The sequence below is a fragment of the Chroicocephalus ridibundus genome, chromosome 4 (assembly GCF_963924245.1).
Source record: "Chroicocephalus ridibundus chromosome 4, bChrRid1.1, whole genome shotgun sequence".
NCBI lineage: Eukaryota > Metazoa > Chordata > Aves > Charadriiformes > Laridae > Chroicocephalus > Chroicocephalus ridibundus.
Window position 1 is genome coordinate 85,384,450 of NC_086287.1, and position 26,272 is coordinate 85,410,721.

Sequence of the window (26,272 nt, forward strand, 5' to 3'; positions counted from 1 at the left end):
GCCAATTCCCTTTCATGTTTTTAGGTTCTGCATCAGGTTTACTGCGTCAATTCTATTCAGCTAAAATACGTCTGTTTCTCCCCATTTCCCACTTCACTGCTGCCTTCTATGAGTAACCGAAGTTTCTTCTTTTTTTTTCCCTCCAAAGACAACCCCATTTTTGTAATTTGAAAGAAATAGTTCCATACAAGAGGTGGGATGTCCTTTTGTATTATTAGAGGAAGCAAATCAAGTGCATCAAGTAGCTTCATTAAGTAGGTCTTACCAGGTTGAAACCGGGGGTCTGACTCTAATCCTACCTCCACTAGTGCAGTTTCTTTGAATTCATGAGTTTCTGCTGCTTTACGTGAAATCACCATATAGTTGTAGTTGTGAAGATAACTATGCACTAGTATAGCCCCACTGAATTCAGTGGTAAAAAAAGACTAACAGTTTTTCTAAGTGATTGCAGAATGGCTCTGAGGCTTTTTTTTAAGCTAGGTTTTTAAAAGGGCTTATTTCTCTCCAGTGTTCGTGAAATCACTGGCTCTGCTGTGACTGAGTTGAGGACTAGTGAAAATACACGGTACACAGAACTGTAGTTGTTATCCCTTTCAAATGGTTATAAAAAACCCTAGAATTAATTGACTTCTTAACTGGTTTTGATTCTTTGATTGGACTTTTTTTTTATAAAGAAAATTTCTGCTTTACCCTCTGAGTGTTTTCTTCAGGATAATCCTTTTAATGCAGCAGTTCTGACTGTTTCCTCATTACTTTTTCTGTTTCATTTGAGGGGAATGATTCCTGAAGTACAGTGTGTCTTTTTTTTCTTCTGTAATAGTTTTGGTTGGCTTAACTGGAGCAAGCAAGGTTAACAGCGCTTTAAAACACACTTGCGTTAATATAGTTGAGCATCTGTCATAGCTTTGTAGTGAATGCTCCTAAAAAAGGCTGATGTCCAAGACTCCAGTTAGTATTTTGATCACTTATTACAGACTTTTGTCTGTAACTTGTTGGAGGATGTACATTTTCATTTACTTGCCTTTTTCATGTTCCACCTGACTTTGAACAATATCTGATGGTGTTACTTTTGGAGATCGCTTCACTGCTTTTATTTTGTAATTTTGTGGTATGCCTAAAAATGAAATGACCGTGCTGTTTTCCAAGTCAGGAAATGCAGTTCATTTCTTGTTAGTTCCATCTGGTGGGATATATTTTTTTTTCCAAATCAGTACAACTTAATAATGATCATATAAATGCACTGAGAGCGCATTTCCTAGTGAAGTACTAAATTAGGGTACTAAAGCTTGTGAACCCAGAATTGCCATTCTATTGTTCTGTTGTAAAGCTTTAGAATTCTAGCTTAAAAATAGGATTTTGCATTTTAAGTAATTACCTTACTTATGGAAGCTTATTTGTAGGGGGATAGTAATAATTTGAAACCTTCTGTTAAACTTTCTAAATTTTTTCTTCTGTAAGAGACCAAAAGAACTATTTCTTTGGAAATAGTTCTATAAATTTGAAGTTCAGTCATCTGCAGTTTGTTGTTAATTATAATTTCATTATGGGTTGTAGAAGCCAAGGGTGTATATTTTGCACACAGTCCAGAAAATGTCACTTAATGTTTTGTACAGAGGATCTTACAGTGCAGAGAATCTCACTGTTATCTTTCAGTTTTTGAAAGAAATTTATGCTTTTTGGTCAGATTCCCCCCCTCTCTCCCCCCCCCCCCCCCCTTTATTATATCAAAACAGTAGTTTGGATGGAGGTTACTGATATTCGTAATTATAATGGAATATAAAGGAATATTTATATAACTTATTTATTAAAAATTACAGACGCGATGGCTACAGAGAGCATGTTTATTTTATGTTTTGCTATCTGTTAGTTTTCCTGTTTAGCTTTTCATACACAGGAAGGTTGGGTTTTTAATGAAAACTGTGAACAAAACCAAACAGGTTGCTTGTTATGTGTCATAAATGTAAAATGTTTGCAGTCTGCTGTAGATGTGTAGATAAAAATACTGCAGTAATCATAAATAGCTGTTTTTAAGCCTGGAATTTGCTTTTGTTTCTTGAGATCTTTCAGTTGCTGAGGGGAGGGGAAAAAAGGCAATCAGCATTAGTCTGATACATGTTTTGTTTCTTTTTTGACTGTCTAAGAAGCATTGATTGGGGAGCAAGTTGCAAAATACCATAGGAATCTGCAGGCAGATTGAACATCAGCACCAGGGGAATGGATTTATAAACAAGCTGCCACTTCTCTTGGCTTTTAAGATTTGGTCCATAAGTTGGATGTAGCCTATACTTGTAGACTGAACCATACAAAACTGGTTTTGCATACATTTTGCCTGTTCTGGAGTATATTGTGGGAATAGATGAGTAAAAATTGTGGGGTTTAATGACTTCTGTCACAATGAGTTCCACATCTAAACTGCAGTATGTCTGAAAAGTGATTATCTCCTGCCTTTTCTTTGTTACATACTTCGCCTGAACAGATGATGTCTTCTTTGCTGTTTACTTTGTCCTGGTCAAGGTGTCTTAGCAAACCAGTAACATCTGGGAGCAGCACATAAATCAATTTCAAGTAAGATAGAAAGACTGGCAGAAGTTAAATAATTTAACAGCTGCATTCCCTTAGCCTGGCCTTTCCTGTACTTTCTTTGAGCATGGGAAATCTTCCTTGTTCGATTAAACGTTTCAGAAGTGACTGTCCAAAACTGTAGGGCTTAAGAAACCTTGAAAATTGTTTTCACGAGTGTAATTAGCACATAAAACTGCTGCCAACAGCAGGAAATTATCCAGTATCTCTCTTCAGTGCAGTTGCTGTAGGAAGCGCTGGCTGTTCTGCCATCAGTTGCTATTAAAAGATTCAGACCCGGAGCTCTCTTGTTCCGCTCCTGGATAATGGCTCTCCTGGCAAGTTACTGTGCTGTTTGATGACTTGGAGGATCCAGTCCTTCCTGTAGTCTGTGGGGGTTTAAGTAAACATTGTGCATTTCTAAAGCAGGATAAAGTCAGGAGAGAATTGATGGTGGTGGTTTTTTTTCCCACCAGTGTTTGATGGGGCTGACAGAAAGGCGCGAGCTTTTTTTGAAAACAAAAAGTTTAGTTTCAGAACGAAAACTAGCAGTTGGTAGATTAATTCCTACATAAGAGAAATGTAGTCTTCTGTGTAGTCCAGATCAATTTTTTAATGGATCATTTATAATTTTTTTAAGAGGCTGGCATGTGATAATTATTTGTGCTCTATCAGGACAGGGCAGCATTTTGCTGAGTGCTGTGTAAGCATACAGCTGCGGGAGCGATGTCTGTCTGAACAGATACGGAGGTTGGATAAGGGGTGACAGAGCAGCAGGGCTGTGTCTGTTATCCGTGTCTCGCACACATATGACTTGATTTAATGCCAGGCCGCTTTGAGTTGGATCCTCTGCTGCACCTGAGCCCTCTGCCTGGTACCAGAGACAGACTCCTCCCTGGGATACACCACAAAGTACGGAGCTGTTAGGACTTCCACTGTGAGTGCGCTGCTCTGCAGGTGTCACTGGATTCCATCCCAGTCCCAAATTTCAGCTTTTTCCAATTGGATGCTGTGAAAAGGAGCCGTGTGGGATTCAGTCGTCTATCTCAGAGAGCTGGGCTGATTAGTTTGCAATGGGTGGGACCTTTAGCTGTGGTGGTGGGTTAGTGGTGGTCGCTTTCCCAGTGTTGGGTACAAGTAAGGTAAAAAATGATAAAGCAGTGTTTCAGAAATTGTCTTTTTGCGTTGAGACAGCTCTGAATGATGTTTGTCTTCATCAGCGCTTCACAAGCCCTTGCCAGTCGCTCTCAGGTATGCTTTGTGTCTGTCTCAGGGAATTGTTGTTTTTAAGACCCTCATTTAGAATTCTGAAGCAAATCGTAATATTTTTTATTAATTTAGTGTTTGCATGCTTTCCAGTCGTGTGGTGATTGGGTTTTTTTTGGTGTTTTAACACTGACATTTGGTTTTCATTCTTGGCTTTAAAAACAACAGCTTGTTCTAAACCGAAGCTGTGCTCCTTGAACCCCTTGACTGCAGCCAGGGCACGGGGGTGTGTGTGACACAGATATTAAGTGGGGGGAACCGACTCTTGCCAGAGCCCCAGCAGGGAGAGGTGGTGCGGGGGAGTATCACTCTGCTGCCGGGGCTCTATCTGCACTGATCAAAAGAGAATTTCCCCAATCCAAGGCTTGGGAGAGCTGAGCCGTTCCCAGGGGTTGTGTGTAGCATATAAATTTGGGCACAGAACCAGCTTCGTGTCTCTGTGATGGAACGGCAGACAATCAGTCCGTAAATCCCCATTCCCTTCACTGGCAATTGGGACCAGCTGTGGCACAATTAAAGCTGACAGCTCACCAGAGGGTAGGCACGCATTTACAAACACCATTCACCTTCCTTTAGAAAGGGGCCCGGCAGCCCTCTTGCTGGCTAGCCAGTGGTTGCTCTTATTTCAGTTAATTAGCCAAGGAGAGGTGTGGTGGTTACTGCCAATGGGACAGGAGAGCACTGGCAGATGGGGGCAGAAATCTTACGGTCCCTTTTCTCAGGTCTGACTGTATTTACAACTAGGATTTTAAAACCCAGTTCTACCTTACTCACACGGAAGCAGCTGCACAAAGGACTGCTGCCAAAGGCCTATTAAATATGACTTATCTTTTATTTCAGCTGGTTTTCAAATCTTGCCTCTTCACAAGCATCTTTAACTGTAAAGCAGTTGTTTCTTGAGACCCCAGAAATTTGCAAATACGAAAGTAGGTTCTAGTACAAGGCCTCAAAAGCTTACCATTTGTGCAGGAAGAGAAGTTAAAGGTGTTCTTGCATCAATAAGAAACTCAGATGAAAATATCCAGAAGACTTGCAGAAGACTTGCACAAGAAGCGCACACTAGCTCTCCCTGCAAAGTCAGAACACTTGCCAGTCCTAGCCAGTCTGCCATAAGGAGGAGATTCTTCCTCAATTCAGGTACTCAAACATTAACAAAAAGTAGATTCTCAGAACATTTTACATTTAATAATTTTTGTGCACTTTTACTGTTTGTTTGGTGGGCGTTGTTCATCATTACTATCTCCAACAGCGTTCCTGTGACTTGGTGGAGCTGGGGACTGTGGTGCACTGTCGGCAGGTCTGGGCTGTGCTTCCTCTCTTCTGAAAGAAACGCTGTATATTTTGTTTTCCCCATGTGAGGTTGTTCATAAGCTCCTGGACAGGGATGATGCTGGTCCAAAACTGCTCACAATGGGGCAAAGTGAACATCTGTCTCCTGTGTGCCAGGTACCACAAAGACAGAAGCAATTGTGCACAGGCCCATCAGGGGAATTTTAGTAAAGACGTAAGACACAGTAGATGTTAACTGAACAAGTTTAATGAAGGCCTGCAGTATGGCATTAATGGAGTCAGGTACCCAAGGTGGTGTCTTTTCAAGTGGTAATCTTTGGTTTGCTGTTAAATACTTTTTCTCATATGGCTACAGTAAAGATAAAAATGGGATGTTAGGTACATGAATCCTGTACTACTGGTGGTCATCTAAATACTTAGGAGACACTTTCATTTGTGATGAGAAGGGGTTTTCACAGTTTAAAATTAGAGTTCATGAATAATTGAGACAATATGAGAATTAAACCACATAATTTTAATAACCCCCACAGGGGGAAAATACAGCTTATAAAACCCCAAATGATCAGGCAGAACAGAGAGGTACTCGAAAGACGAGCATGGAGGTTGTGGTGGGGTGACCCAGCCAGCAGCAAGGCACCAGTGCAACGGCTTGCTCCTCTCTTCCCCAGCAGGACGGGGAGAATAGCAAGAGCAAAATCAAGAGAGCTTTTGGGTTGAGACAGAGGTTTAGTAAGTGAAGGAAAGAGGGGGGGGAAAAACCCCAAACAATGCAATGGCAGTAACTCACCACCACAAGCAGCCAGTCTCTGAGCAATGGCTACCTTGGTAGGCAAAAAAAACCCCACCACCTTCTGCTTCCCCAGTTTTATTGCCAGGTGTGATGTTCCATGGTAGGGTATATCCCTTGGCCAGTTCAGGTCCGCTGTCCTAGCTGTGTCCTCTCCCAGTTACTCATTGGGAGTGAGGGGCTAGTTAAGAAAAGAGAAGGCTATGACACTGCGGAAGCACTGCTCAGCAATAGCCCAAACACTGGCATATTACCAAATTTCAGCCATAAAGCCCAGCACATGACCCCAGGGACTGCTATTAAGAAAGTATTAATTTTACATTAATTTAATTAATGTTTACATTATCTGTTTCTCCCTCCCATTCCCCAAAGCTGAAGGCAGCCCTGTCACTTGGTGTTAGCTTGGGCAAAGTTTTACTCCTACACTGCTGGGATCAGGTGATGACAGGATGTCAATTAGCTGTTCACAAAGCAGATCTTTACATTTTAGCTCTGGAGGTTTTTCTAGTGTAATCCATTTGCTCCTCTCTGAATTTTCGGGGGATAAAAGTCAATTGTAAACAATTTATACTAAATTAATTTCAGCTAATATTTTAACTATACGTGAAACGAAACATTCTTAGCATTGAAGTGCTGCTGGAAAAGTTACTTGAAACGATATTAAACTGTCTTTCTAGGCAACAAGTGTATAAAGAAGCATCGAAGACTGTGCTGAAATACAGTACCAGTGACTGTGTGCTTTCCTAGATCTAATTAAATGTTGCGTATGACAGAGGTTCTCAATGCTGGGACTCCAGCTAACAAGCCTGCTCCCTTTCCTTCTCAGCACAAAGCTTTTCTCACATCACTCCCACCTACAGCGTAGCCCTTAGCCTGGCTCTGATGCTCACTGGGACCCTTCTCTCATCTGCCACTAAAATGGCAGAGAATGGCACTTTGGTCCCTTCATTGGTACGGAAAAGTCCAGTGAGCTGCAGGGCCAGTGCAGTCAAGCAGCAGGAACAGAGACAAGGGAAATGGCACAGCAGTGGCTGGATCTCCCTCTTCTGGTGGCACTGAACGATTACGACGCTCAGGGCTTCTCTTGAAATTTGTGGTGGTAGCCACAAAAAAAATTTAGTAAGAAGCGGAGACAGATATAAAACCTGTAATACAGGTTATTGCCTCTATAAGAGCTAAACTCCTAATGCAAAAATAAAACTAAGTGTTCACAGGGCTGTCTCCTTTAAACCTAAAGGAAGGTTATCAAACTTTCTAAACTTATTTTCAGCTGAAAGCAAGGGCAAGATTAGTTCAGAGCACAGCCTCATGGGTAATAGAAGTATGCTCCAGTATAGCATTTGTAAAGTTATAAAGTTGGCTTTTCCAGTTTAGAGACATTTACCTGTTTCTCTCATTGTACAGCATGCTATACTTGAAGAATACTCCAGGAATAGGTCTGTAAAGCAAAAAAGAAAAAAAAAAAAAAAAGAAAAAGGAAAAAAAGTAGAAGTATGCTTAACTGAAGAAACCTGTCTGGCATTAAATACAGCCAGAAGGAATCTGGCTAATGAATTAAAAGTATTTAAATTTATGGAAGTTGCCTGTGCTTTCTTCAGAAAGGTGACCATTCCGGTTTCAGTGCCAAATGTTCCAGATGAAAGGGGCCATTAAGAATTTCCTCAACTACTCCCCTTCTTTACTGTCCAAAAATGTGGTGTTTTGTTTTTTTAAAAAACCTGTTTTGACAAAGCTAAAAATTCCCTTGAAAAGATGATCAAGGCCATAAGTGAGAGGAAAAAACACAGGCAGATTATAAATAAAGTACTGCTAGAATCAAGTGTGATGGCATAACATTCCTTGGTCAGCTTTGTCAATAATGACATAAGGCTCCTGGATTTCATTTACTTTTGAATTACAGTTCTCCGGCTTTACTTCACCGGATTCGGAAGAGTCACGTTCAGGCTGCAAGAGGTTCCTTCTGCTCTGGACGCTGGTCCTCCTTACGCGTGAAGACCGAACATCAATACTTTGCGGTGGGATGTAGGTGAGGTTAGGGGGCTCTCGGATGTGTCTGAAGCACTCGGAGGCTGTATGTGCATTAGGAGTATCCATTAATAGTCTCTTGCTATCCGAACCAGTAGTGGAATCCTCCACGTTCCCAGCAGTACAGCATGGATCTGAAGATGGCTCAATATGTGCAGCTGCTCTGTTCTGCATCTGAGCATTAGTCAGATATGTGTGTTTTATTTTGGAGTGATTAAACTCTCTTACATGCCTGTCACTTGGACTTGCATATGATACTGACTCAGCTTGGCCAGTTTCCTCTACTGGGTACGTGAGGTCTTCCCGAGTGTCCTTGATTTGTAGTTTTGTGAAGGTTAAAGACAGCTCACAAACTTCCTCGTCCCTAGGGACACTGCAGTTTTGGACAGATGTGATGTCCTTGTACGGCAGAGACTTCAGCTCAGTGGGTTCATCTGCAGGGTCCGGGTCTACGCAGTTTATGGCATCGTTAATTTCTGCTTCAATTGATCCTTCGTGGACTTCTTGAGCTTTGTATGCCAAAGCATTTTTGCTGTCACAAGAGCTGTCAGCAAATACTGCAAAGGCTGGCGGACCGCTTGCTCCTGGTGAGAGTGGCACAGGCCTGATCTCATTTGCAGTTGCCTCTGCAGTGACTGCCAAGACACATTCTTCACTGAGACTGGCTCTTGGCTTTTTTTCAAAAGCTTTTGGAGAAAGATTCTCACTGAAAATAGGTGTTTGTCTTATGACAATGTCACTATATTTGATCAAGAAGTCCTCGCTGTCTGAGCATTTGCCCGGGAAATGTACAGTGTTAATGACTTGCCTTTGGTGTTCCTGAAGCCTGTTAGCGGATTGAGTGACTGCTAACTGAAGCAACTCATCTTTGAGCTTCAGGTTCCCAGCAGCTTCAAAGGCTATATTGCTATTAGTTGAAGACTTCTCTTGAATAGCAAGGCACAAAGACGTCTCACTGCTTTCTTTATTTTCTGGATTTTCAGCGTCTTCTCTCTGGGGTGTTTGATCCTCTTTGTCCTTATCTCCGTGATGCCAGTGCATTTGTGTTCTCTTCTGTAGGGTCTCCTCCAAATTGCCACGTTCTTCTTCATTTGTCATTTCGAGGATGGTTTCACACTCAATTCTTGCCAGGAATATTTCAAATGCAGTCTGCTTTGTTTCCTCATTGTTTCTCTTTTTGACAAGTGAAAACTCTGTTGCTGTTGTTGCAATGTAACCTATTTTTTCCAGTACTGTTTTTACAATGTCATCTGGGAGCACAGATTGAATATAGTAGACAAAATTACCGGTGAATGTCTGAAACAGAATGCAACATTGAAAAACAGATGAACACTGGGGGGGGTCGGGTGGAGGGAAGCGTGAAAGACTTCCTAAAAATTCAAAGTACTTCAAAAATTCCTTAAATCTTTAAAAAAGCTATGTTCCTGAAAGCCTGAATTTTGACTAGAAGTTAGTGAGGCTTTTCTATCAGCATTATTTTGTCAGCCTCTCAAGCATTATTGCTTTGCTATAGCACATTAATTTCAGTGAAGCTATGCCAGTTTAAACCTGCTGAGATACTGGCTAAGAGCATCAATATTCAAGAAGGAAAAGAATAAGAAAATCACTTTAGTCAAACTAGAGAAACTCAGAAATAAGTCTCATGTGCTTTATCGAAAAATGGAAGTTTTTTAAACAAATGAAGATTCATGGAATAAATCACTGAGGTCTAATCTTTTCCTAAAGAAACAGACATGAAGCACTCACTCTTAATTGTATTTCTTAATTGGTGACAAGACTGTAACGCTGTCTTTTTCCATGGTTCAGGCTCCTGCTGTAACTCTACTACCCCTGAATTAAGTTGCCATTTCTTCAAAAGCACCTTTTTGAAAGGAGACTATTCTAGCAGAAATATTGTTGAAACACGCTCTCTTTGCACAAGCTGTCTGCAAAACATGACTTGAATAAAATGCTGCTGCTGTGTAACGACTTAAAACCAAAACCCACTTCCAGTTTACAACCTAGCCCTCATGCCTGGGGTAGCTCCAAAACTGAGTAAATGTTGAACTATTTTTTGTTTGAAATGCTATGATAGGTGAGACTATGCTGACCTAACCATGACCAGCTCCAGGCAAGTCCGAACAGAATGGAGGTAGGAATGCAAAATCAAGACTTCCAGAATTCAGGCTGCCCAGCTTGAGACTGACTTACCTACTTCCTAAGGCTGAGACCTAAGCATTGGTCTCACAAACACAAGCTTGGGGGAGAACAAAACTGATCTCCAAAAAGGCCATTAACCTAAAAGCCCATAATATAATGCAGGACTGAGCCCCAGTCCATTCTCAGATAAAGCTGTCAATAGCGCCTTTCACTCCCCAGCTTCTGTTCCTTCTAGAGGGGAAGTCAGGAGCAGGCACTGGGTGGGGGGCAGGGGACATCAGAGCGGGTGACAGGCATGAAATATGTCAAGAAGGATGCCGCATACAACCAGTAACTTTTTATCAAACCTATATGTGCACAAATACTGGTTGTTCTCCAACTTGTGCCTTGCATCAGAATTATTTCAGGCCTTCAGCTGGCTGTCTTGCACTTTGGATTACCCACAGTGGTCTTCAAAATTTGATTTTAATGAAGCCTAGGGTTCTTGTGTTATGAAAAGCTGAGCCCACTAACCGCAGACAGTTCCACAGATGACAGCTAAGGGCAGGAAGAAGGACAGAAATGGCCTTTCCTCTCCAGCACCTGTTGCTGTAGGAAGGGAAATAAGTTTGCAGTTTGGGTATTCAGGGATTTTGTTTAAATACAAGTAGATTTTGCACGTGTTGAAGATTGCTGTCTCTTCCAGGCAACGAGATGTGTTCAGCATGCTAGGGAAGAGGGGTAACCTCGACTACCTTGCTGCAAAAAGTGACAGCATTTCCTCTTTTGAGTGGTTTTTCCTACCCGCTCCACTAGCTGCAGTCCCCAGAGCTGGGAGAGGTGGTGAAATCACTGGGCCAGAGACACTGGCCCAACGGGCCTTTAGCATACAACTGTTGGCAAAAGTGAGATCTGAGGCTAAAAAACATCCCTTCCTTCTAGGTAAATTAAGGATAAAACTCAAGACTAATGGCAGTCTAAGCCTTTCTTTATATCTTTTTACTTCTCTACCACCTCAGGACAACCGAAGGTCTCTGTTTCTGAATCCCTGTGCTGCTCAGTGCTGCTGGGATGGCCCTGAAGGCCTGGCCAAGGCCTGCAAGGGCCAACGAGAGCACCTCACATGGCCCGCGGCACCCCTAAGCCCCTCCAAACGGGCTCCTAAACGTTGCTCTTACCTCCCGGGGGGGGGGTGAGCGCCGCTGCCTTGCCTCCTGTGCTCCACGGGCCGGGGGAAGAGGCCTCGAAGTCCCGCGATCGCCAAGCCCCGGGCCGGACCAGGCCCCCCCGGGGCTGGCTGCCCGCCCCCTTCCCCGCGGCCCTTCCCTACCTTCAGCGACCTGATCTCCTTTCGCCACGGGGAGAGCAGCAGGTTGACGCAGAGCAGCTCCAGCACCTCCAGCGCCTTCAGCAGGTCCCGCAGGACGCTGCCGCCCCGCTGCCCGCGGGCCCGCCGGCACCGCTCCGCCACGCCGCGCACGTCCAGGCCGCCGCGCCGCTGCGGGCCCAGCAGCCGTCGCGCCCTCGTCTTCAGGGAGGCCTCATCGCACGCCGCCAGCTCGCCCTCCGCCCCCCGGGCCGCGTAGTAGGCCAGGTAGTCCCGCAGCACCTCCTCCTCACCCGCCGGCTCCTTCATGGCGCCGCCGGACCCGCCGGCTCGCCCGCCGCGCGGCTCAGCCCGCCATTGGCCGCTCTGCCGGCGCGCCGGGCGCCTAGTGGCTCGTGGCCGTGTCAGTCAGCGGGGGGGGCGGGGCGCTCCGGCGAACTGAAAGCGAAAGGCGGGAGGGTGGAGGAGGCGGTACTCGCGTGCTGCGCGCGCGCCTCGTCTCAGCACGGGCGCGTGGCGGCGTCGCGTGAGGGCGGCAGCTGTCGCCCGTCGTCGCCACAGCGCCGGGGTATGCGTCCCGTTCTGCCGCCCGCTCTAGGGAGCCCGCGTTACCGGCCTCCCCCAGGGCCTGCCCCGCCGCCGGTCTCCGCCGCGGTCCCGGGTGCGTTCTGGGCGGGGGGGCGGAGGAAGGGAATGAGGGGGATGTGCGGGATGTGCGCGCAGTGGGCAGGGGCCTGGGAAAGTGAGGCCCCGTGCTAAAGGGCTGGCGTGAGGTAATTGTGCTGTGGGGTGAAACGAGCCCCTCTGACACAGCGCGTTCCTTGTGCCTGCTCTGTTATTCATTTTATTGTATGTTGCCTTCGAATTCCTGGGCTGGGTTTGGGTAACAGTCAGACTAAAGACTTGTGTCTTCTGCTGTGGTGGCTGAAAAGCTTCCTGGGGTGGGTTTAAAATGAAGGTCGGGTCCAGCAGCTGGAAAACAAGCAGCCTGACTTTGATCCAGGTGATTGTGCTAAGCTTGATTTTTTTTGAATCTGAACTTTTGAGTCGCTTCCAATGGCTGGTGTGCACCTGTGTGATTTCAGAAATTAGTGCCAGCATTGGCCTCTCATGACCTTAATGTCTGTTGTAGACCAGCTGGGCTGGTGTCTTCAGTGGTGTTTCCACTGACGTGGCTTGTTGCAAGTGTGAATTTGATTTGATGGTTTTTTAATTGCTTATCTTCTTATAGATTGCCTTCATTACATGGTGCATTTTAAAATGAATATCTGCCTCACTGTTAACTGCTGGGAATGTATGGCCTCTCCTGACTAAGGGAAATCTCAGGCTCGCTTGACCACAGTCCTGTTTTCTTTCTTGCTGAAAGTGGCTGTATGGTGTTGCAAACAAACTGGTTTTCTCCCTGACTTTCCAGGCAAGAGGGCCTTCCAAAAACATATGCTTTTGATCATTGTTCCAAGTGAAATGTTATTAGGAAATACTTTTGTAGAATTTGTGCATGGATAACTGTTATATAAAAATTGCTGATCTAGCCAAGAGGGCAGGGGGGACAAATCCCCATACTACTGCCACGTGTTAAAATGAGGCCATCTGCTGCAATGCCTGAGTTTCCTCCCAGGCCATATGTGCCTGTGTACACAGACAAGCGTGGCTGTGCCCTTAGTAGGGTGCCTGCGGGCAGCTCTGCTCTGTGCTTGCCATATGCAAAACTTTAGTGACTCAAACGAGAGAGTTGGATTTCATCTTTTTGCACACCCACTCCCATGGGGGAGGGGAGCAATTGGATTCTTTAACCTTTGCTGTTCTCTTTAACATATAGAAGAGCTGCATTTTGTTAAAGCCTGGTGCGTCTTAGTAGAATATGGGGAATCTTGCTTTGTTGCTGGTTTGAGTGTTTTGCTTTTCACTAAAGCTTATTTGGATAATGTAGTTAATACTGAGTTGTCTCATCAGTCTAACTATCACTGTGTTGTTATTCTCTGAATTAGTTTCCTGGCACAGCCTCCGAGAATGGGATTTACGTTCTGTGTTTTGAAGATCCTAATACTTTAAAAGCCTGCTCTCTAAAAGGGAAGCCTAATCACTTCCCTGGCATGTTTGTGGTACCAGTCCCATCGCTGCCAACAGGGCAGAGTACTGGCCCATGACCCAGGTGCCTGAAAGTCCAATTGCAGTTCCCTGAGCTATGAGGTCTCCTATCTTGCTCCTCCTTCTTCAATGAGATTCTGAAATGTTTTGCAAAGAAGTTTAGCTCTTTTCTGGGAGTATTAATTTTGTTTATTACTGATTTCAGTCTCTTGCAGAAATATAAAATCCTGCTGGGAGCAAAGCTGTGACAAAATAATCTTAATTTTTTACAGGGTTCTTTCACGGCTTCATTATAATTTGAATAAAAAAAATTCTCCCCCTTGTGAATGTATTAGGTTAATTTGGAGTGTAGCAGAAACAGAGTCTATCAAAAAATATTTTTTTTTTTTTAAGACTGCAAGAAGGCAGAAGCCTGGTCATTAGTCAAAGGAGAGAAGAGGAATTCAGTGGAAAGGAATGGCCACTTCCAGCTGTGCATGCAAACTGTTGCTGTTTCCCTGGACTTCTAAAGACACAATACCAATACTCAGTGACTTGTGTCAGGCTATATACCTGACTTTTTTTTTTTTTCTTCACTGCAGTTGGGCTGATTTAGGCCTCTATGTTGTTGAAATGATAGGAGATGCAGGAGAACAAATAAGAGAATTGAGGTAGACCCAAAACATGACTGGACCACCATGGATACTTCTAGGTTCCTTAAAGCTTTAGCTTAGTTTGTGCCTCTGCTGGATGTGGAAGCTATTTTGCTTGTTAATTTTTGTTGCTTTAATGGAAGTGAGAATATATATAGTTTATGGACCTGTCTGAAATCTGAGCTGTGAATTTATTGTATGCTTATGAATTCTGTAGTCAGTATTCAGGTACATTACTGTGAGCTGAGGAGAAGGGAAGTGAATGTGAACTCTGCTAGTTGAGAAGAAATTTAATGCATGAGGTACTGTTGGGAATTCAGAAAAAATGGATTTAGTTTCTGATCTATCTACAATTCCCACCTCACATGTAGCACATCAGTGGAGTTACAGCTGTAGGTGCTTCAATGTAATTGTGGTGATGAGTATTTTTACTGAAAGCTTTTTTTCTATGACATCAGTATGGTGTTAAAAATCATGTAGTTCTCAGTGGGTCACTAATATGGTCTGGGCTAAGAGAATCCTCTTTTCCCAGAGGGTATTGGCAGAACATCTAGGGTTTGGAAGGCTGCTAATATTAAGTGACAAAAGTACAACTGCCAATTCCCAGGCTGTGGAGCAGCATCAGATGCTGTCAGACAGTGATAAAGAGAGGCCATGGAAAGCTCCACTAGGAGGGGACTGAAACTTGGCCTTCCCATTCCTGGTAACATGGAATCGTTCTTTCACTACAGTATATAAAATACTAATTCTCCTTTTCCCCTCAATTCTGATATCTCATTTCTATACGGCAATGGAAAACAGCTTTCTATTCTGTCATGCAAAACCAAGAAAAATAACCAGGCCTTCTAACTTTCTTGTTCCTTCTCTCTAGGCAGTCAGATTTGTCAGCCTTCTCGACTTGTAGAGGCTCAGCCTGGACTCAGTTTCCTAACAGAGAAGTAGTGAGCGGAAAGGTATTTTGAATATTTTAAGAATAATAGTGCTGTATATATTCCCAGCACCGTGTTCATTTTTTACTCTTTTTTTCTCCTACTAGTATAATATTATTGGCTCATGGTTAGCCCATATTTGTCTCAGTCTAATTCTCAGACGTTCTCCTGCAGTCTGACAGGTCACAGTGTTGTGCGTTTGTGAATTCGAGCCTACATTTCTCAAGTGCTGGAGCTGTATTTGTGTTCACTGAATTGTATCTTGTTCTTTCCAGGCTGTTTTATCTGTCTCTTCGAATTCCAGTCCTGCTCTCCTGCAACTCCTGCCTCTCTTAGTTTAATGCAGTTTGCTGATTCTCTTAAAGCTCTGAAATCCAGCAACACTCAGTAATTTCTTTAGGACATAGGTGATCCCACCTGATGCATCCTTTCAAACTAACACAGAGCAATTGATAAATACTCTCTTGTATGATAATTATTATTTTAATTTACAAAAGTCTGTGGTTATAATTTTATGTAGAGAGTATCTCTGTAGTTTAAGGGGGGAGTGATTTATCAGACTGTACCATGACCAGTTAATCAGTCTGATGTGGCTTCCACTCAGGAAATACACTGTTACTCACCATGCTGTGCTGAAAAATTATCTGTTTGAATGTTTCCGGGAATGTTGGCCTGCTATTTCCTGACTTTTCCTCTCTTCCCATAGTGGTATGTTGCCATTTTCCAGTCTCCTGACCTTAGTAAATTTCAGAGGTAGCTATGAATGTGTTTGTGAGGTTTTCTTGTCCATCTTGAAATGTCTGAGAGTATTTCAAGAGTAACAGTTTTCACTGTAGCAGTATTGCAGTCCCTTCCCTTCCTGCTCTTGCTAAGCTGGGCTGATCCTGCCTGGGTACACACTGACTTGTCCCCCTGAGCAGGAGAGACCCGGCTGCTCAGATGGCTTCTTATTCCTGTGATCTCCGAGTTGTGAAATCTGAATGTAGGTGACTGAACCATGATGTTGCTTAGTCAACAATTGCTTAATTGCCTGATTAACAGGGGGCTAAAGGCTGTGGGTAGTCCCAAAGTGATACCAATACAATAAAAAGCACAGAAGCTATTTCGAATATATTTATGTTCTTTACTAAAAGTTTTGTGTAAAGATCAGTATACTAAAAACTGAAGCAAAAGAGGTGACTACAGAAATACAGTATTGTTATCACATAGCAAGAAACAGCATGTCTAAACAATTTTCTTTATGGTATTAATCATGTAATAAATGAAAGGCCTGTGTTAAGCCTGTTCTAGGACTGGCAATAAAATTATCTGAGAGTTTAGGATAAAATCTGATAGGAGGATATGAATTTCTTAAGAGAGAAATTGTCTCCTCATCAGGAGACACTGTCAGCTTTGCTAAGATTTATCCGGGATCTTAAATATTCTCCAGTAAGTGAAAATATGTTCTTATTGCATCATTACAAGAAATTCCAACACGGTTCCAGTAGTAGCAGCAGAAGCTGTTAGAGCAGCTTTAGAGCTATAAACTTCTTGTTCTAGTATTGTCCATTTGCAGAGGTATGTGGGTTGGATTATAAGCTTTTTTTCCCCACAATATTGTTGGATATCACCTGGTTAAAAAGACCAAGGAGTAGAATGTTCTAAGCCACTCCTGCATGTGAGCGTGCTAAGGTATCGCTGAAGGTAGCATACTTGACTTCTAATTCACAGTTTGGTTTTTTCTAAAGGTGTTTGTTTATAATGAATGACATAACCTCCGCACTTAGTGGTGACTTGGAAAAATGCTACAGTATTGAAGTGTATGTTTTGGTTGGCTTCCATATTTGTGAGACAGAGAAGCTGGAATTATGTTGATGGATGAGTCCCTCATTGTGACCTCTGTGTAGTGTGATAACTAGATGACTTGACTTTATAAAGCAGTATACCACAAGAGGGAGTAGACAGCTATTTGTAAGTAATGCTGCTACAATACAATCCAGATTGCAATGTGAAGGATGCGTAACTGTTATCAAAAGAAGAAAGACTTTGATTTGTTTTCTATAATCGTAGTAATGCATTTCTATCATGAGGTAAAATACAAATCTCCCACTTTCATCACAAGCCTACTTAAAATTAGTTTGTTTTGTAAACCACAAAAGACAGAAAGTTATTGGAAGGTCATGAAATCCCTGTCAGGTTAAAAGCCACACAGGCTGAAAGGATTTCCCAAAATGTACAGAAACTGTAAGCAACTGTAACGCAGCAGAGGCTTGCCTGCCAGATGTGAAAACCCTCTGTGCTTGTCTTCAGAAGAACCTTCAGATTTGCCATGTTACAGGTAAAAGTGATTCGCTTTCATGAAAAAAAGTAAAAATCACATTTGCCTTCTAATATTTGTTCATTAGATTTCCCCTTCTACTTCCCCACCAGCAGCCTGAAGTAAGCAGGGTCCGGTACCAGTGTCTTACCCTATTCTAGGCAGGTCTCCAAGAGCTGCAGGAACACACAGCTATGAAAGCATGTCCTATTCTGCATAAGTAAACCTCTGTGCTTTCCTTCACTTCTTATTTTCCTGCCAGTAAAACTGACTGGTATACTTCGATGTTGGTTTTAATTTCTGGCTTTTAATAGATGGTGTAGAGTTTTGCTTCTCTTATTGCAGGATACTTTGCATTCCAAAAAACTATTTACGCTAATAATTTAAAGAGGAATAGTTCTGTCTGTTAAAAATAATGTGAAATACAGCCTTTGTTCTGGCGATGCCTGCCAGCAGTTTTGCAATGAATTTTTGTTGTTTTGGGTGTAGTGTACTGAGAATATTGGAAATCTTGCTGAATTGCAAAAGAATTCTTTTAGCGAAATACATATTTACTCTTCATCTACTTAGCAAAGAATGCATACTTACCTTATCTCATCATGTGCGTATGACTCAGTAATGGTATAATTTATACAGCAGTAAGAACCATATAATTACTTCCCATCTAAGTATTAATTATAATTGTGTCAATCTTTGGAGGGTTGAATGATGATTACAGTTGGAAATTATTTGGTATTTACAGAAAATCTAAGTGCAATTTTAATAATTTGTATGATGCTTCCTTTTAAACTCCACTATATATTTACTATACTCATTTTTACATATCCTTCAGTGGGGGTAGTTAACTGAAGTCTGTTTTATCAGTGTAAAATTTTAGTGAAAATACCTCTAAGAGATTTAGTGGTGGTGAGCCTCTGATAATTCTGCTAACTAGTACTGGTTGAAGATGTATTCTAGTCTTTATGTGGAGATAGGGTACCTGTGTACCATGCCGGATTAAACTCCCACATCTGTGATTTACCTCTGCTGTTCCTGCTGGTGTGTGTCTCCAACTCGTATGCGTTTGTCATAGGAATGTGTGAGAAGTCCAGGTCTATGAATTTGTGGGTAGCAAAATTTCAGTGAAAAGGATCATGCCTAACAAAAGAGGTTTCTTTCTGCACAGAGTGAGGTCCTCTGTTACTGTCCATAGCGAGTCCAGCATCTATTATTTACATCATGCTAATGCAATTACTAGAGGTCAAGGTCCTTTGTAACACTACCAGCTTCTTACTGAAGAAAGAGACCACTTAGTGACTGAAAATGCAGTCGTGTATGGGAATTGGCATGGAGCATCTTCCGGTGTTCCAGACGCTGCCCTTCCCTTGGCTATACCAAGTCCCTGTGAGGGGCATGTCGCTCCTAGCCTGCACGCAGCTGTGGTACAGCTTCCATAGGTAAAACCAATTGGAGTTTGGGGATCCACTGCCACCTCTCCATTGCTTGCTGCCGCTTTCTTTTGGGGAAGACTTAGAGCAGGCTTTGCAGTGCTCTGGACAGCCTGGCCCTGGCTGGGCTTTCCAAAGGAACAAGGTGACTATCAAAATATTATATCTCTTTTTTTTTTTCTCCTATATGGTACTGATAGTTATGTTTTGCAGGCAGCATTCTGTCTCTGTCTTCTGAAATACATATTTAGACAAAGAATTATTTAAAAATGCTTTGTTGCCAAGACACTGAATGAAATGTACTAGTGACACCTACAAAGACAACAAAATACTCTTCTTTTTTCCTTCTGTTCTAAAACATGCAAAGTATCATAAAATCAACAAGTAGGCTTGACTGGATAAACATGTATCTACATTAAGAGTGGCTGATTGCAATGTGTTTTGAAATGCTTCAAAAAGGTCAGATGCGCTGCTTGTTACTGCTGCTCTTTTATGTTGTGTGATGTCATGGAACACTGAAGCACAAAGAAGGAAGCTTAGGTAAACTTTCAAAATTCACTGTAAAAAAAAATCCCATTGCATCCCTGTTTAAAGATATAAAAATTTGGAGGTTTTATTCTTCCATTTGAATGTTTTTGTCAGTCTGAGTTCTTCAGAAGAACTGAAGGAAAGAGCCACTTTTATTCACATGATTTGGTTCAGAAGGGTCTGATAGTCAGTGGAAGAATTTTTCAGTATTTCCATTGGGACAAGCGGGATGGGGATATTCTGTTCACGCACCACCGTCTCGTACAGGGGAGCAGCCTCCAGAGCGAGAGACGACAAAGAGATGGATGAAATGGGCTGCTGCAAGTCCTGCAGCCTGACCGCGTAATTTGCAGCCTGTCCTGTGGTCCCAGATGCTGCGTCCTCTTCCAGGCTAATGTTTATAGATATTTCATTTCTTTGACAAGGGTCCGTAAGAGAATATGGGGGGGGATCATCTGTGGGAATGTATATTTGTGTTGCTCCTGGCCCCACGCATTCATCGTAGCTGAAAGAAAAAAAGAACTTTTCATTAGATTCCTGTGAAAAATGCCACAGTGTTATTTTCAGCATAACAGGGGCAGGTAAAGTGAGAAGAAAAGGATCGTTTGGTGTTTTGTTTCTCAGCCCACATCCTTGCTTACCCTGCCACACGAGACACTTGAAAGCATAATACTTAAAAAGCACATCTCCAAATAAAGATAATCTTGGCGGTCTTGGTGACAGTTCAGACCCCATCCTCCTGCATGAAAGTAAGACCTGTGGCAGCTCCGTTCAGCTGTGGTGCCCAGGAATAAGCCCAGCTCCTCACAGTCAGGCAGGCGGGAGCAGGAGGATTAATGGTGGTGGCTCACACAAAGCTGTGCGAGCTGCCACCCATCGCTGTTCCTGCTCTCAAGCAAAGTTAGAAAATGGCTGGGGAAAAAGGAAGTAGTGTTGCCATTTTACAGTTATGAAATAAGGTCTAGAGAGCTTTAGATGGAGTCTAAGGTAGAGTATCACATCAAGTGCCATCCTCCTGACTCGCAGGTCTCTGGTGCTCAGCCAGCAGTTGTCTGGGTTGCAGATCTGTGCTGGCACAGGCAGCAGGATTTCTTGCCGAGGTGCAGAGCTGTGGTAAATAATCTTGACAGACTCATGCTGGTCATTCTGAGACACTCAGGCTCCCTGTTGTGTTCCTCTCAAGAAGAATGAATGCAAGACAGACCAATTTGTGGGATTTCCATGAGGAGCCAGCTCAGATCTATCCAGGCTTCATAGTTCTGTCTGTGCCCCCAGGCTGGAGCAGGGGGAAACTGTTACCTCCTTGCTCCACTACTGTGCTCGGTGCCTGCTGTCCCGGTGTGACTGCAGACAGGCACTTTAGATTGGAGCTTGGACTGCGCAGCCTGGGGAGGGCCATGAGGAGTAAATAATGAGCCTGGATAGATCAGCCTGTCTTTGTGCTGTGTTTTCCCATGTTGTGTGTTGCAGGAAGGGGATGGGAACAGACAGGGGATATGAGCAGGCTCCATGTGTTTGGCACCGCCCAGCCCTCTGGGCTAAAGGGCTCTGCAGAGATTGTGCTGTGGCCCAAGGAGCCCAGTGGTGATCTGGCAAGCTTGGCGCTGAACCACAGCCGGGGAATCTGGTCTGTTATCTGGGCGGTCCACTGTCATCACTTGTTTGTCCACAAGCTAAAGCTGACTCCACTTTTGCTATCAAACCAGCTCAGGTCTAGTGGTGTGAAGGAAGGTCCTGTTTTCCTGGCTCACTGGCTACAGGCAAAATTGAGGAAGAGTCATAACGTCATGATTTTAAATGTCGAACCTGCTTTTTTTTGTGGCTGCCTTGTTTAACTGTTTCAGGATCATTTTTAAATCCAGTTCTGAAGGGAGGGGAAGCTTCCTGTAAAAACCTTCGCCTACTCAGTTAACCTGAAAAGCAATTCTGCTGGAGCCAGACAAATTAAGAACCCATTTCCTCAGCCACACTAACTGCAGAGCTATTAAGATCTAGGATATTTCCTGAAACTTAGGATATTTAGCATATATCTTCCCAGTAGACTGCAGGCAGTCATTCTGCCCCCTGTAATTGCATTACTGCCAGGCTAAACCCAAGCTAATAAACCCTGCTTGTAGATTATACGTGGCTTGCGGCAGGGCAGCTTGCTCTGGTTAGTGCGCTGAAACCTACTGCATTCAACCACGGAGGCCCTGCCTTGGAAAAATACTTGGTCCTGCTGCACTCACTCATACCTTTCCCTCAGCGCTCCTGTTGATTTTGATGGTACTGTTCCTAGTCTGGGTAATGGAAGTGATTTTTGGGAAAGGTAAGAAAGTGAAATCTTAGTACTAGGTTATTAAATAACTCAAATATTTACAGGTGTTTTTATTTTTACCTCGCTTTTATCTTATTTGCATATTCATGAGGACCATGGTTTTAAATTCAGACTAGAAAATTCTCACTTCCCCATCAGAAAGAATGGTAATGTGAAACCACAGCTCTGTTCTGAAGATGCTGAATTAGGGCTGCTAGATACTTCAGAAACAAGTCCCAGCATGTAGGAGGTCGGATTGTTTTTGTATAACATGTGGAAGAGATTTCAGTCCAGCCTCTGCTAAGCCCACTGAAGCCTTCAGGCATACCTGATATTCTTGTACAAGATCTTAGACCTCAGTCAGAGATCGAGGACCTGATGTCCTCAACTCTTCATGAACTCAGCGAGAGTAAAGGAAGGGCCACTCTTTGCTGGATTACTTACTATGAGCCGCGTCTTTACTTATTTACGTTTTGCTGACCCAAACCCCTGTGAATTTATTTAAAATCTTTCCACAGATTTTGACTGACTTAATCAGGCTAATGAACAGCACCTACTAGGTCCTGTTACCATAGTAAAAGAGTTTCAATTTTGAAAAGCCCACAGTAATGTGAGTTTCAAGGTGGAAAATTTTGAATGCTTTTTCTGAGACACAAAAGGGAAGAAGCTTCTCTGTCTCCTGATTCTGGAACTGAGCCCAGCACTAGGGAAATCTGCCACTGACCTAAAGGAGAAATGGGCACAGTATGAACCTTCTACTTCTGTTGTTATCTCATCAGCTGCGTTTCTTTCCCTTGGATTTAATTTAATACCTTTCATGGACTGTGTCTCAGCTCGGTAAAACTAAAACGCTCGGTGGGATAAATAACAAAATGATTGTTTGTGAAGGAGACTTTTAAACATCAAGACAAATGGGCAGCAAATCACGATATTCAAGACCTGGCATTTTAGTGTTTAGTTCCAAATATCAATATATTGGTTTCAGGGCACTTTTTCTTCCTACATATGACGAATAAAAAAGAATTCTCTCTTTTTCTCCAAATTCCAATGCAAGTAATGTTTCTCCCTCTCATTTTTGGCAATTAAGTTCACACTTTAAAAATTGAATAGGGCAGTATGGAACACATGCCAGATTTTCAATTAAGTAACATTTTGGCACCTTCTCACAGCTGTACCTACAGATTGTTGTGGCCAAGGAGACAACTACAAATCATTCAATAGCTTTTTTTTAAAAAACAAACACACACAACACTTCTTGTATTTCATTAGCAATTTATGATCTTGATACTCAGTTTCCTGTATTCTCTTCTAAGCCTGGTATCTTTGCTTGTGATGCTGACATTGCAAACAGCTAAGTGCTATGATACTAGTTGTGGAGGCTACAGATCAGGTTCCTAGCATTTTCTGTTGAGGACAGAAAGGAGATGAATTAAGGTCATACAGGCAACTTTAACTTTGTATTTTTTTCCCCTAGCTTCTGAGTGTTTTGTGGTTGTTTTTTTCTTGGGTTGGTTTGTTTCTTCCCACCCCCCCGCCTCCCACCTGCCCTGTTTAACAGCCTCAGTAATTTGTTTGTGCTTTCAGAGTACTGCTGTAGAGGTGTTCCTGTAGTATAACTATTGAAGCATGAATTTTATTTTGCAGACAGGAAAGCACAGTCTGTCCTTCAAAGCGGCTGTAATATGTGAACTTATGCATCTAGTCTTTACCAATCCTTTTTTATTAGAGATTCTAAGCAAGTATTGTAAGAAGTAATACACAGCTGGTGGTTGGAAAATCATTCTTCAAAAGATTTAAAGGATTACTTATAAAAGAAATTCTAATAGCAATAATTTATTGCAGTTGATTACCATGTATTGGTGTGAGTGATACTGGACTAAATCCTTACTGTCCTCTTAAAATAAAGCTTCATGTTTGGGGAGAAGAGGCGAATGACTCTTGCATTTTACTGCAGTGAGGTGTGTATCACAAAATAGTTCTGCTAAGTTGTCCTGCAGTGTGAGGTGTGCACCTTTGACACAGCTTTTAGGTTTCTTTCTGTTTTCCTTGCAAACAGCACAAACTAGAATAGAATAAAGGAGCTGCTTTCTCATCAGCTGATGTGGAGACCTCGATACCAGAGGGGCCAAGAGGTACTCTATAATGGTGTCTATCACTAAAAAGAACCAGTGCATTCAATAACAATCAAAAATGATTATTCCTAATATTAAAATTATACTGTTACATATAAATCACTTAAGTATGGTAACTAATGCTGTTGATTTCATCTGAGAAGGTGGTACCTGTAAAGCTCAGTGATGTGTGAAGCTGTGGTTTCAACATCAGACAATGTCCGTGTCATTGAAAGGAAGCGTCTCTTCCTCTGTTACATACTCCCGCTGTTTTCCTTGTGCTACTTCCTCCCAACCATGATCTGGAGCTGTTGGTTTTTTCTGTTTTTTTTTTTCTTCCCATTTTTTGTTGTTGTTTTGTGTGTGTGTGTGTGTTTTCTGGGCTGGCTTTCTTTTGATTTGGCTACCTGAGCTGAGTTTGAAGCTCACAGCGTAGTCAGATGGGCATCAATGCAACACAACGGACGCAGAAGTATAAGAGAGTGGGAAGTGGGGTAGGTCTTAGACCACAGCTCACAGGCAGAACTTCTTAGCCATATCGTAAAAGTGCAACCTCAGTAACTGCTAAGGGAATGATACCTACATATATATATATATATCTATATATCTCTGTTTGTGTATGTGTATGTTTTGCAACTGAAAATGCAAGAGCATGGAGCTTGCATAACTAAGTGGAAAAAGAAAAATACTTGCTAATCTCTTGCAAAAAATACAATTATAGTTATGTTTTATCTGACAGATTCAGTTCTGTGAAGTTATTATACATGTAAAAAGTAGCTGATGCTTGAAGTTCAGTACAGCAGACACAGGAAAATCCTCGGCAAGAAAGCAAATACTTCTGAAAAGTATTATGTTACTATAACTTAATAATGGACCAAAGGAACTTATTATACTGCATCTCATGAATATCATGCATCTCTTATTCAGCTCTGAAAAAAATCATTCATTACAGCACTTGTGGTGACTTCACTTTAATCCATTATTTTTTTAAAATTATCTTATGGTTCAGTGTATTATACAGGCAGTCATGAGAAGGAAGGGGTTACTGACTATGAAATGTGCTGTTGCCTACTTTTTTTTTGGCCTTGTTTCTTGTCAAAATAACTTCGTTGTCATTGTGGACTATGCTATTGAGTTTTTAAGGGATAATTATACTAGGAAAGGCAAGGAGGGCTGATGTCTGTTAACATTATCTTACCATGTGTGAATGTGATCCGCAAAGAGAAGGCTGTTGCTTAAAAAATACGGCAGCTCTTCAAGCTGACCTTGTTGACTCAGAATGTTGGGGGCGGGGGGGAAATAACTTCATGAATTTGTCAGGTCTCATTGCAGTAAGTATTAGGATAGGTTTGTTGCTAAGGAAACCCAAAAGAGTTTATTTAATTAGCTGTCGTTCACAAATTATGACCTACTCTCTGGGGAAAGAAGAAGGTTCTACTTACAGAATTTTTTAAGATGCAAACAATAGCTAGTGAAAAAAAGGCAAATCTGGGGAATGAAGACTTCTTTGTGAGATAGATGCCTCTTTATTTACTTTGTTCACTTGTTATATGTTATGACTGTACTAAAATTGCTCCTGTTGCATTGTTTCCATTTTGCTGATGACCTACTGTTGTCTTCTACTAATGGTAAACGGAATCACTAAATCTGGAAAATACATGTGCTGACAGGCTTAAGCTATGATGAAAACAATACAAAGGATTAAGGATTTTTATGTGATGATGTTGCCTAATAAAGAAAAGCTGATATTGGAACAAATATACGGTAATTCTCTAAAAGGAGGATCAAAGGAAAAGAAAGATGTTTGACCATGTATGTAGTTCAACTGATAATGCTGTCTCTGATTGTGCAGTCTACTAACAGCTGGGAAACCTGTCAGTGTTTTCTTTGAGGTGTTTTTTCTTAGATTACCTATATTCTTTGCTGATGTGTAACTACCATGAGGAAATGTATCATTTTTGACAGAACTGCTCTTATGGTGACATAGGTCATGAGACAGGATATTTTTCTAGGTTTATTTTTGATACTGTCAGTTTCCATTTGAGATACTAGATGCATTTACTAACTGTATTTTGACTTTTCTTTTGCATGCTTTGTCAGTGACTTATTAAGCATTATTTTAATATTTTCATACAATAGCAATCCATTCTGTGTTACTGATTGTCTCAGTCATTCACTTAGTTTAATTCTTGAACAGTGACTTAGAATGAAGAGCCAAAACATCTTTCTTTTTTAATAAAAGAAACAACCTGAACTGTTGGGGCCTTGTCATTAGGAGGATGGCAGTGCACGAATAAGCAAACGTAGTTAAGTGGTACCTCCTCCCATGCCATTTCAGTCCTCCTAGTTTTTGTGTTCGTAAGAAATCAAAACCCATCTGTCTCTGGGCCTGGGCAATATTACATGAGAATTTTTTACTATGACCAATCCCAAATTACAGTGGGCGGGGGGGGGGGGGGGGGGCAAGTAACAAACATGGAAAATCCAGAGATAACGGCTGCAGTGCCAGCCAAGCCAGAGCCCTGAAGGAACAATCCAGTGCTCCATAAAAATCACTGGAGTGGTTTCTGGGAATGTTTTGTCACATATATTT

At 42.3% G+C, this 26,272-nt stretch overlaps 2 protein-coding genes across 4 annotated transcripts in view; both read right to left on the minus strand.

Annotated features, from left to right (window-relative positions):
• Nucleotides 1-1,527: 1,527 nt before the first annotated feature.
• Nucleotides 1,528-11,727, minus strand: LOC134515543 (uncharacterized). Of its 2 annotated transcripts, XR_010071045.1 has the most exons (3): nt 11,376-11,727; nt 7,287-9,223; nt 1,528-6,083 (listed from the first exon to the last, which is right to left on the minus strand). XR_010071045.1 is itself a non-coding variant. In XM_063334634.1 (2 exons), exons 1-2 carry the CDS (start codon nt 11,679-11,681, stop codon nt 7,718-7,720), a joined length of 1,812 nt encoding a protein of 603 aa, XP_063190704.1. In that variant the 5' UTR covers nt 11,682-11,727; the 3' UTR covers nt 1,528-7,717. The 2 variants fall into 2 exon arrangements, 1 of the variants encoding a protein (XP_063190704.1); XM_063334634.1 differs by having other exon boundaries at nt 1,528-9,223.
• Nucleotides 11,728-16,145: 4,418 nt separating this feature from the next.
• The window catches only part of BEAN1 (brain expressed associated with NEDD4 1), a 60,995-nt gene continuing 50,868 nt past the window's right edge, over nt 16,146-26,272 (minus strand). For both annotated transcript variants that reach the window (XM_063334641.1, XM_063334642.1), the window contains one exon: nt 16,146-19,777. In XM_063334641.1, coding sequence (XP_063190711.1) covers nt 19,429-19,777 — 349 coding nt within the window. In that variant the 3' untranslated portion in view covers nt 16,146-19,428. The remainder of the gene's footprint in view (nt 19,778-26,272) is intronic.

Bases quoted from the DNA above. Each gene is read 5' to 3' on its own strand.
- LOC134515543 (XM_063334634.1), bottom strand. From the start codon at position 11,681: ATGAAGGAGCCGGCGGGTGAGGAGGAGGTGCTGCGGGACTACCTGGCC. The intron at 9,224-11,375 runs GTAGGGAAGGGC...ATTCTGTTTCAG, and splicing joins AGGAGATCAGGTCGCTGAAG to ACATTCACCGGTAATTTTGT.